Source organism: Temnothorax longispinosus, unplaced genomic scaffold, assembly GCF_030848805.1.
Source record: "Temnothorax longispinosus isolate EJ_2023e unplaced genomic scaffold, Tlon_JGU_v1 HiC_scaffold_18, whole genome shotgun sequence".
Lineage (NCBI taxonomy): Eukaryota > Metazoa > Arthropoda > Insecta > Hymenoptera > Formicidae > Temnothorax > Temnothorax longispinosus.
Genome location: NW_027269992.1, coordinates 88,596 through 101,553, shown reverse-complemented (window position 1 = coordinate 101,553; position 12,958 = coordinate 88,596). Strand labels below are relative to the sequence as shown.

General features: G+C 37.8%; 1 protein-coding gene across 1 annotated transcript; it reads right to left on the bottom strand.

The window, feature by feature from the left end:
* Nucleotides 1-1,211: 1,211 nt before the first annotated feature.
* On the bottom strand, nt 1,212-11,884 carry LOC139823768 (rap guanine nucleotide exchange factor 2-like). The gene is given in 15 exon segments (XM_071796267.1): nt 1,212-3,493; nt 3,662-4,081; nt 4,190-4,500; nt 4,709-5,007; nt 5,256-5,432; nt 5,517-5,979; nt 6,495-7,066; nt 8,137-8,342; nt 8,429-8,723; nt 8,796-9,094; nt 9,192-9,653; nt 9,745-10,097; nt 10,177-10,274; nt 10,277-10,388; nt 11,861-11,884. Coding segments are annotated over 10 exon segments (2,505 nt in total). The 3' UTR covers nt 1,212-3,493; nt 3,662-4,081; nt 4,190-4,500; nt 4,709-5,007; nt 5,256-5,432; nt 5,517-5,895.
* Between the last annotated feature and the right edge of the window lie 1,074 nt (nt 11,885-12,958).

Genomic DNA, 12,958 nt, shown 5'->3' with positions numbered 1-12,958 from the left:
ATCTTGTATCAGACCAGTGATGTTTATAAACTGAATATCTCTACAAATATAAATATAACATTAGATATAGTAACATACATAGACATAATGTATGCATATATTATATAGTTAGTAATTCTCTCTCTCTTCCTCCAAGTGTGGGGGCTCATTTCCTTCATATATAATACTCAATAAGAGAAGAGAAAGAAGAAAAAATACATGTGCATGTGTAAACTTACCAAAATTTCTTTAGACCTTTCAACATAATTTCTGTACTCAAGTGCTTCTATCAATAAGTGTGGTCTATGTTTAGAGCTAAACTTCATAGTCTCATTTTTCCGTTCCTTACGTACGGTTATAGTAAATTCATGAGAACCTACGTGATTTCTATTTATTGGCTGTACACTTATATAAAATTAGAATATTTCCATTTGTTTGTCACTTCTAATGTACCAGGATTGTATATCGTTATCCCTGTAGAGCCAATGGAGAAGATACGCTTGTACCTAAAATATATTACTTATCGTTAGATCTAAGTGAATGAAAATAGCATTGTTATATATCAAAGAGTCATATATTATAAAACATAACTTGATTGAATAAATACCTAATGAGAATGTTGAATATTAAAAATTATATGTTTGTTAAACATATCTAACATAAAGATGGCATACAATTTAAGTGTTATATTCTTTTCAAAATATGAATCTATACAAATCATAAATAAACGATACTTTCTTATATGTAAATTTTGCATAAAATTGTCATAATGCATCCGATTATTTCTACATTAAAATGTACCAATGCCTGGACACGCACCAATGTCTGAACGTTTTTATCATTTTAGTTCTTAAATAAATTGTAATGCAAATTAAAATCAAAGAATCAAAGATAAAAATATTTTCATATCGCACTTACTTTCCTTTCCATGTAGAATGCCTGATAATTTAAAAGCATGCCACATCCTGATTGTCCTTTATCGGCATCATTGTTTCATTTTTTGTGGACGCAATCATATCGATTCGGATAAAGTTTTAATTAAACCGTAGAACACTACTTGCACAAGGTGAAAGACGTAGGAGAACATTCTCGCGCACGAGTTGGAAAATTACAGGACCACAGATGGTAGCGGCGGCGGTAGATAAAAAAAAAAAAACGCTCATCTTCCTCGCCACCGTCGTCAAAACTTTGCAATATTTTTTAACACAATCAATATCTTTTGTTATATTCTATAATATGTTTATATATATTTAATATCCAAATATAATCTACCTATACATATATATACATACATATTCAAATGTATTTATGTAGATATACATTTACGTAGCGATTTATATACAATTGTCGTCGTCGTCGTCGTCGTATTTCGCCAACATTGATACAAAATAAATCATAAATAATCTACCGCTTTTTCCAGGATGTTCCTGTCGTTTTAGAAAACTTACAACCTAGATCTACAAATTATATTATCAACTAGTGCGTAATCTTCGCGTTTTTTTTTTTTTTTTACAAGTTTACGAGTGTTCCGTTCGCTGACATTTGAGATTCGAATCGCAATTCGATTAAACTACGTTCGCGATTAAATTGGCCGCAATTAACGAGTCCACGAGAACGTCCTAAAAATAAAATGATTAAACTAAACGATGCGCTATTTTGCTTTGTCAACTGATCAATCGATTCAATATTGCGACTTGACTTGTGAGAAAAAAAGACAATGTCAGGATTAATCATATGAAATCGTCAAAACTCAAATATATTTTTTTCGAAAATTTTTTCTCAAAAATTTAACACTGTTTTCTTCGATTCTTCCACTGTTTTCAATCGAATGATACTGTATATCTTTTTGCAAAATAAATGTCTCAACGCAAAATAATAATGGAGCAAAAATATTATAGAAACATTGACATCACTTTGTCTATTTCTCATATTAATAACGCGATGAAAAGAACAAACAATTATTGCCATTAATGAAATTTATATTGTCTTTGTTTGTCGACGAGCAATAATAAATTAACATCATATCTATGTATTCTCCATGACGAATAATCTCCATTGAGAAAATTATATAAAACTATCCTTTTACAATTTAAAATTTACATAATCTAAATACATAATGTTTAAAACGCGCGAAAGTTTCGCGATTCTACGGAAGAGAGATATCAGCCATGGAGATACTAAACGAGAAACGGAATAAATCGGCTCGCTACAACGTCGAACATTGAAACGAATAATTAATCATCGGCCTTAAGAAACCGAAACGACAACGGATAACAGGGAGTTGAGTCACGCCAGATTACTCTCTTGCTCACCCCAGCCTTCGCTATCGTACTCACTCTCCCCACCTCAATCAACTGACGCATCCCCAACTCACAGTCAACATCAGCCACCTCGGTCATCACATTCTCACTTTCTCTCTCTCTCTCTCCCTTTCTCTCTGTTATATTACGCCGTTTTACCACGCGCAATTTGCGTCTCGCTTACTCTTACATATTTCTATTCCGATGATATAATTTCGTTTCTTTAAAATTTTCTTTTACTCTTTTGTGTGATTCCTAGTCGCGTACCTGCCAATTTGCATTTATAATATACGTATATATATATAATTATGCAAAATATTCTTTTATCAATAACATATTTTCCTTTATACAATCAGTAGAGCCGATTACTTTAACTGATAATTCAATGTCGTACTGAGCTATAAATGATTACTATACAGTGAAAGAGAAATGCTCGACAATGGAATTAACACAGGAGATCTTTTCTCTAAATATATATATATATATATATATATATATATATATATATTATATATTCCCTATCGACTTTTGTTTTCCACGCTTTCTTTCGTTCTTTTTTTCCGCTATACATTTGGATTTTCATACGTTGCAACAACAAAATGTGCCATCACGCGTGTCGCGAAATCAAGAAAAGAAACCAGCCGCACTTCTCCATCGCAACACCTTCGATATAATTATACAATCCGTATGATAAGTAATGCGTGGCGTGGTTAAATGTCCGTACGCTAAATAAATAAATCTTTCTTTTTTTTGAATATGATATTACAAGAGAGGCACGCGCGCAGAGATGAGCCGAAATGGTAATTAGATTAGGTATGCATGGAGTAACGTGATTAAGTAAAATATGTCGAAACAAATTTTGTAGCATAATAATAGTCGAGAAACGCTATTGGTTGCAGGCGACATATCTTGTATGGAACCATGGCAAATAATAGAATGCCGCTACTGACCGTTTACTTGGTGTACGACGACGATCAGGCCGCAAAGATTCAATACTTTAGCAAAAATCAGAATGAAGATCATGCCGACGAAGAGACGAAACTGTGCTGAACGATGCCTCTCACCCCGGCATCGCCCACGATGCCAATAGCAAATCACTGTCGCTGAACTCGACGGCAACGCAACGCGCGCTAGGATGGACGCAATATCGTTGAATGCATTCACACGCTCCACCTCCTTCGGCTCAATCTTCTTTATCTTGCGCAGTTTTGTGCCTGAAAAACAATTGTCTTGGATAAAACAATGTTACAGACTTTTCACTAACACCGAGTTACTCAAAGTATCAAAGATTTTATAAGATTCAAAAGTGTTTCATTCCTTCTTAATTAATTAACAAATTAACTAATATAATTAAAAATCATAAAATATAGGTATAAATGTACCTTTGCGAATCGTTTTGAGCAAGTTGTTTCACGGATCGACCAATGGAATATTCAGATTGACGGATTTCTTTAGCTGACCATTCACAATGCTTTTCAGAGGCCTAAACTTTGGCAGATTGGTTGCAATCATCTTCACGATATCGTCGTTTGTCAACAATAACGGCACCGTGAATCCGTTGACGACCGGTGGAAGAGACAACGATGATAGAGGTGGCGGAATGTTGCACGAAAATGAGATGAGTCTTGACAGGGTGAGACCTGAGATGAGCGGAAATAGTGGAAGATCCTGCAATGCTAGATCTGTCTCGTCCACTCCCAATTGGCCTGAATGATTCGACGATGTTGGTGTCAAACGTTGGCTTAATAGAGGACTACCCGACCGACTTCCGCTCCTGTTTAGCAAGTGTGGAGGTATAAAACCTGAAAGCATCGTGCAAAATAAATTATTATTACTCTTGTTATCTTTTTAAGAAACTCACTCAAATACGATTAGTATATAAGTGATAATAATTAACATAACTAACATACCATTCATGGAGGGAGGAGACATGATTTCTCCTGGTAGTGGTGGCGGTGGTAAAATGTCCCTGCCGATGCTCATGAATCTTCCCCTGATGGGAGTGTTGTTGACAAACGCCATCGTGGGCATGAAATTGTTGAAAGCGTTACTCGACGGAGCCAGTGACGATTGTGACGGTCGCAACCTACCACCCCGACTTGAGGTGCATTGATCGCCGAGACTTGGATATGCCTCGCTGCCGGACGGCTCTTGATCCGAAACGTAATGTGAACCGTATAGATTATCATCGTAGCCCTGAGTCATGTAGTAATTTGTTTCCCTGCAACGAGAGAAAATCATTGATTATATAAAAAAGTATAAAGCTTTCAATTCTACAGCACGAGAGAATCTACAGAGTCTTTAGCAATAGAAAAATAAAATGAAAAAAGAAAAGGAATATAAAGTATTCTGATTATTAATGTACTATTATTATTTTAGAATTATCAGTTATATTATTATTGTTAATTATATTGTCACGATATATTCACCTATAGAAATTGAAAGACGGCGAACTGTAAAAATGTTGTTCTTCTAAAAGATAGCTTTGTCGCAGTTCGATGCTATTGGGTCTGAGCGGCCTGGAATCCGTTTTTACTATTCCCAATAACACATCGTCGGGCTGTAAATTATGTGACACCCTGTACTGCACCGCCTGCATCGGCATGATGTATTCGCCATGGCCGACTGCGTTGCCGTTGTCGTATCTTCATATTATGCGACTGCCTCACACGCTTTTTGTGCCTGCCGCCTCCTTCGCTGCCAATCTCATTCCAAAACCTGTACAACTCTTTCGCAAAAGAAAAAAAAAGCAATTTAAAATACATACACAAAGAAATAACAAACAAAGTGCGCGTCGCATGCAAATCAAGCACAGTCAGTTCAAATTGAAAATTATTCGACGATTGATCCGATGACTAAGATTGGATTTTAGTAAATTTTACGTAAAATTACATTTAAAAAAGAAAAGATGTCAAATTATTTAAAACAAAAAAAAATTATTAATTTTTGAACTTGTGTAAATAATCAGATACTTACATTTCTCTTTACTGTATGTTTCTTATCAATATGATAATACTCTCGACATCTCGACAAACTCTTGGCAATAAAGTTATAACGTTGAAGTAACAAAAAGACGAAAAAATATATAAAACTGATGATGACGACGACGACGACGACGATTCATCTTTTATCCATGGGCATTGAGATGTACAACTGCAACATAAAAATGATACAAAAATTTAAAATTAGAAATGTAATCTGCAATAAATTACTAAAAAATTTTTCAATCAAGTTTACCCTCAACGCTCACTCCCAATTTTTAATTTGTTGGATACGTCGGCGCAAAAGCGCTTATTTGCGTTATCCGTACTGCATCCCGCAACCGCGTCCAATGGTCTTTTAGGACGCAAATTTGGATAGAGCGGTTCCGTAATATAATGTATTTCAATTCTAGCTTCGATTGCCCTTTTAGTTTCTAGTATTATGGATTTAGGCCAAAAGGCCTCCATACTATTTAAACAGACAATTTTTCTTAATCCTGCTGGTACTCGTACTACCGTATATTTTACATTCTGCGTAAAAGCAGTTTCACGTTCCATCATGTGTAATATTCTCTCCGGTTGATATTTACGAAACGGTATATCATCGAGAACGACACCATCAATTCGATCTGCCTTTAAACGCAACCAATCTTGTGGGTCGCGAACCAATAATGGCTTTTGAAAATGTGCGAGTGCAAACTGCGTTTTCCGAAACGAGTCTGTAACAAAAAAACAAATATAAAATGTACATCACACACATTTATTATAAATGTAAACATTATTAACGAGAGAGAGAGAGAGAGAGAGAGAGAGAGAGAGAGAGAGAGAGTCTCGCACAGCTTGGACAAATAAATTTTTTTTCGACCGACGTCTCGAAATTTGAAACTAATATACTTCTGTGTCGTGTATTATGTGTTACTATATTTTTTCTTTTTTTTCTTTCTTTCTTTTTTCTTTTTTCTTTTTTCTTTTCTTTATTATTAATAAAAAAGTAAGAATAATGACACACGACACACCAGTATATAAGGTTTCTCTCTTTTATTCTTTCTCTCTTTTTCTTATTTTTTTATCTTGGGGAACGCTGACGAGGGACTATATCTTGGTAGGACGAACGAGCGCGCGCGCGCGAGAGAGAGAGAGAGAGAGAGAGAGAGAGAGAGAGAGAGAGAGAGAGAGAGAGAGAGAGAGAGAGAGAGAGAGAGAGGAGAGAGAGAGGAGGAGGGGGGAGAATTACCGGGCCGACGAACACGAACGTTTTATTTAGCGGAAATTCAAATAGATTCTTGTTGAAATCTTCCGGAGCGTATGATCCCTCGTCGCCTTCGGAAAATTTATTTGCAAAATAACTCGATAGTTTGCCGTTATTTAATATAAAGTAATTTGGATTTCTGGATTCAATTAAATCCATCGATGATTGGTAGCTACCCAATGAACGTGCTTCTACTAATAAATCGTTGAGGGTGTCCTCGGTTGTTTTTCTCCATTTGAAATTAGGGATTTCACCCTTTTGAAATGTTTCGCCGTTTCTTTTTGTTGGGTTGCGGCAATATGCCACCATAGCTACTGGATCTTCGGTTACTTGTATGTTTTTGCCATCGGGCAAAATCTCTTGTATTGTAGATAACATTCTCGCATTTTTGAATCCAAATATGATTTGAATATGATCCATATTGTTAAAATCGCCGCTCTCCTCTTGTCCAATTAACCAATATGCTTCCTTCATGTATACGTTTAATTTTTCGATCCTTTCTTCTCGCGTCGCACCCGTTATGAACGTGTTAAAGTTTCGCGCACGTGACATGATTGCTGAAAATTATTTTACAATTTTTACTCTATGCGACCACACTCGTCGGAATACGACGATAGACTGAACGGCTAGGTCGCGCGCGGGACAATTTTTCATTTGTTTATCGCGCAAACGTTATGACTTTGAGGGCTGGGGGCGTGGGGCGAGAGGCAATACACGCGCGCGCGATTCCTGGAAGCCGCCGTCCTCGAAAGCTCGCGATGGTATTCGGCGAAATGTGCGACATTCCATTCTCAGGGGCGGCATTGTCGATAGCCCGCGGGGGGGGGGGGGGGAAATAGGCTCTGTACTCTGTGGTAGTGGGCGCAACACTTTCATAAAGTCAATTTTTCTTTAATACAAACGTAGAAAAAAATTATTTAAAAAATTAAATTTTCCATTTTTTTTACAATTTTACATATAATTTCAATTCTAATAACAAAATTTATTAAGCCAATCAGCACCAAGAAAAAAAAGCTTCAACATTTCGATACCGATTCGATACGTTCGACATTTAATTAATATGCCTTTTTTTATAAAGGCGTTTATTTAAATAAAATAAAGAAAGAATAAAATTTGGTTATCGGAAAATTATTTAGCTTGCAAATCAATTTTTTGTTGTATTTCTTTAGGAAAAATTGACTTTAAATTAGTCACAAATTGATGCAATATACTTATATAGAGATAGAACATTTAATATAGGATACATGTATCTAAAATATCTTGTATTAAATACTATAATACATACTAAATGAAGAATTTTTATACAGATTTAACGTATTCTCTACAACTTAATATAATAAAATTTTAACTTTTTATTTTCTTAAAAGAAAAAAAAGATGTTTTTAATTCAGCATTCAATATTTCACTCTTAAATAAAAGAGTTATCAATATATTTTTAATAATTAATAGTTTAATTGGTGGTATTTATGAGGCCCGGTATAAATGTATTCCAAGAATAAATCACTCTGAATTAATAGATGTTTAAATAATTAATTAATTATGTGTGATAATATAATTAGATAAACGTTTGATATATGTCTGAAAAAGATTCGCGTGTATCGAAAAAATATCATCCAACCAAACTTACTGGCAATTGTTGTAACATTCAGAAGCTTAAACGTCTGGAACGTTATCATAGATGCTTGCGTGGACGGTGTTCTACGGTCGTAGTAACAAAGCAACGTAAGATCCGGATTAGTTTTCGAATGGTATAGATTAGTAGTAGTTTGCGTAAGTTCTGTTTCCGGTGGTATGTGCGGTGGCGCAAAAGGAACATCCACGTGTACACCGTCGCTGTTAAAATTAAAAATAATCTTATGTCAGCAAAAAATTCAGGTAAATTTAATTATTATTTGTACAATAGACTTTAATACACTCACTTGATCGTGTTCCTTGGCAGTATGTTCATTTTCATAAGTGTTTTCTGTAATCGCCGTTTAGGTCCAAGAGTCATAAATCCTTTTTTAGCATCTTTGCATAGCGATACATTGTTGTCTGGAATTAATAACGATATTCCACCAATCATGGAATTTAAAAGATTCACAGGAGTCGTGGGATCCACGTGCGTTGATAGTCTGACTCGCGGATTCGATTGAAGCCTGAGTATTTCCGGTTTATTTGTTCTACCTCGAGATCTTGGGGAATTGTCTGGCATTTGGAGCATCTCTTTGAAAACTGTAAGATTAAATAATTGAAGTTAAAGAAAGAACATTTTCTCCTATTTTTTGATTTATAAATAAAACTCACCAAGCAAATTAGATTTTACAATTATACTGAGATGCGTAGAAGCTCTCAGAATATCAAATGCTTTCGCATGATTTACATGCTCAAAACTTTGGCCGTTCACTTCTAAAATCTGGTCGCCTCTTTTTAAACCGACATCTTCAGCCTTAAATCTCTTGTCAACTTTTGAGATAAATATACCAAAACTTCTCTCAAATCCTCTTAAAATGCTAAAATTTAAGACTTTATCCCTATTTGACCTGGCTAACGTTACATTTCGCGTTTTCGCTTTCGCCGCACATGTAAGCCACACATTTAGCAACCTGAAATCAAACAATCGATTACAATAAATTATTTTCCTTAATATACTTAAATATATTTCCTTTAAAAAAATAATAAAATAACGAGACAGGAGCTTACCTTTGTTGTCTTAACATTTTCTCTCTTTCAAGTCCAATTTCGAATGCTCCTAAAAATTCCATCATTGCTGGATCAGTTTCAAAATCGGTAAAATGATTGTTCACCCATAAGAGCACGACGCGAACAACACGATCTTGCATTTGCGCCTGATCAAACCACTCCAGCAATTGACTTGCGACTAACAACGGACTATCAATGAACGTTCGATGAGTCAATAAGGAATCTTCCACATAAGTAAGATCCGTAATACTGTTTTCTTCAATGAGCTGTAACATCAAACGCTCTAGCGTTCCCCGAATCACTACGTGACCTCTTCGAGCCGCGCCATCTAAAGCTCCTTGCAATTCAGTCATCAGAATCACCTTTTCATTCTTTTTGTATCTCTTGATATTCACTTCTCCTTGATGTTGTATTCGAAAGTAATCTGCTTGCGTTACGCAAACAAATTGGCAATCGTTGCACCTGCAAATAGAAAACCACATTTTTTTCTTTCCTATATTGTTGAAAAGGCATCGTGGCCTTTGCGGAAGTAGGGAAGAATCACATTACGAACTTTGTTCTTATAACTCCACGATGTAATAGCCTCTCTATAGTAGACAAAATTTCAAAGCTATCTCCGAGACCGAGTTGTTCAATCTCGCCATTGCTGTGCTCAATCTCAACAGCGCCGTTGATCAGCACGTTCCAACTGTCGAGTTCCTCGCCATCGTTTAAAACCACCATCCCGGCACGATCAATCATCGTAAATACCATTACAGTGCACAGCACTCTTCTGACAGCCAAAGTTATGTTTGTAAAAATTTTCAGTTGTTGCGTAAACTCCAAAAACGTTTCTATGTCATCCTCCGTTCTCTCAACAAGATTCTTTTCTAAACATTCTCGTACAGGATCGCGCACCGTTAAACTCTAAAATATCACAATAGTAGAAATTAGAATCTCATCTAATGCACCTCTAAGGGACAGAAAGATAAATCATGATACTTACATTCATGCTCTCTACCAGATCCTCCTCCTCATCGCTATCAACAATAGATTCCACAAGACCTGACAGATTCACTTCATCAGAATCCGCGTCTAACAAATTTGTACAGATGTCATGGTGTCGGATCCACTGTATGCTGAACTTGTATCATTTGAATGGCTATTTCTATTTGATTTCTGATACAGCTCCGGTCTGCTGGTAAGGCCCTGTGAAAACTACAAAGAAAACATTTTATCAGCTTGTTTTTTTTATGTTATTTCTAAATTTCTTAAAGTTTACATGTATAATTTTTTCTAGATGTTGTCACAATCTATAAATTGCCTTTATACATTACTACAATAATAAAAAATATTCATATCTTTCCTATATAAAGTAGTTGAATAAACTCTACTCTACATCTTTCCGATACTGAGTTATGTACGTATTTATTACAAAAAACTGTATAAATCAATAAAAGTTTGATATAAGATGTAACGTATCCAAAAGATTTGCCATAAAATATAAATTCTAATCTCTATTATATATACTATACCATATAAAAAATTACACAAGTATATAATAGATACATCTGGTACATATAATACTATATTTAAAAGAGATGATTAAAATTGGCAATATAGTTAAGAGAAACAAGACTTGAATAACATTATATTGTTAAGAAATTCATCTGTCACTTACACAAGCATGTTCAGATAAGTTATACAAATTAAAAAAATATATTGATGTAAAATATAACATAATAACAATAATTTAACATCTGTCCCATCTAATCTAGCTCTTCTCTGGATCATCATCAATCTAACAACTGCGATAACAATAACAGTGCATATTCAAAAATTAACTATCCACTATCAAGAATAATATCCCCCAAGAATCAATATAGGAAAACTGCAACGCTGTTCCTGAGCATCAACGACAACCTCCTATATCCGCATAGACCTAGGCAAGGGACAAAAACATCAACGACGACGCCGCCGTCGTTTGCTAATAGCGAAGTAGGAAATACCAGGAACGGGCGTGATTGGAACAGGCTCTGGTTCGCGGTTAGGTTAGGCCACAGAAACATGACATCACGTGCGCACACACGCCATGTATGTATGTATGTATGCGGACCGCGCATCAGGGCATGGGGGTGCGGATGTGCTTCTCGCGCGCGTACCTACATGCATATTCGTCATTCAAACAAAATACCTACGACGACTGTTGTCATGTCATCGCGAGGGGAGGCCGCGGGTCGCGCGTACGTCATACGCTCCGCGCTCTCGAGAGCTCGCTTTCCCGTCGGATCGGATCCCGTCGCGCGTCGCGTCAACGAAGCGGCGAGGAGCGGAGGAAGGATACTCTCGCGACTCGCGAACGCGCGAGGATCAACACTGAGCACGCTGAACGCGAGCGAGCGAACAAACGCGCGTGTGGGCACACACACGCGCGCGCGCTTTCGCACAGTGGAGTCACGCGTCACGCGTCACGCGTCACGCGTTACGCGGGGAACGGATGCCGTCGGCCGAGCGGACGCCGCGCCGCGGATTGCCGACCGCCAACTGGGCGTACGTCGCGGAGCTTGTCAGCTCGGAACCCTCGGAGGCCTCGAAGCTCGAGCGCCCGCGAGTCACGAGAGAGAGAGACAAAGAGAACAAAGGAGAACCAAGACCATTTTGAGTATATCTCCGAGAGGAGAGGCACTCACTTGATACACGCCGAACGCGTCCATCGCATCAGCGGAACCCGCGATTCTCGTTATTGTTGTTGTTGTTGCTGTTTTCGTCTTTCTCCTCGGCGAAGACAATCACGACTCACGGCAGATCCGAGGAATCGTCCGTATTTTCCTACGCGTTTTATCCGCCTCGTCCGGTTGTTTTTCTCTCACTGGCGTGCCGCGTGCGCAACGCAACGCGCGTGAAAGCGAACGCGCCGCGACGTGACCCTCTTTCTACTGTTTAGCACGAAACTCGTGATTCGTGATCGTGATGCGTCCGACAGTGCGACAGTCTGTCCGTCTGTTGTCGTCGCCGTCGTCGCGGCCGGTTAAGGCCTTCACACATAAAATGCCGCAAGGACGTAAAACGTAAGCGTAAGAAAATCGATCAATCCCAATCGAGTATTTTCCCCTACTGGAGTTATGGACAGTATAATACTTGATTAGGATTGGTCGATTTTCTTACGCTTACGTTTTACGTCCTTACGCGATTTTATGTGTGAAGGCCTTTATCAGCTTGGCGAACGTACGACTGCCTCGTCTCGTCCCGCTGTCACCCGCACCGCGCACCGTGGCTGCGTTCGGGAAGCGCGCTATTGCATCATTTTATCTTTATCGCTCATCAGGTGTAAAACAAGAATAAAATAAGCCAAATAGCACTAATAGCGTCTTCCCGAACGCACCTCGTGTCCCGCGTCTCGCTCCCGCTCCCGCTACCCACGTAGTGCCGTGCCGTTGGTATTCCCTTCGGATCGCAGCGTAGTCACGTGACCCGCCACCACCGTCGCGCCGTGAACGGCTTTTCAGTTCAGGTCCGTGTCAACGGGGGGAGCGCGTATCACGTCGCGGTCGGCCGGCGAGAGAGGGGGAAATGTCGAGCCACCTGTAGCTTCAACGTGCGATTTCGTTTCTTTTTTTTTCTCGATTTTTTCCTTTTTTTTTAAGGAATTTGATGTGGATCTCTTGATCGTTTTGTTTGTGAACATACTCAAACATATTCGATTACAAGCGCGATCGAGAAGCTGTGAAATTAAATCTGATTCCTAACAATTCGATACCAAATACCAAATTGACGCACACAACTTTAGA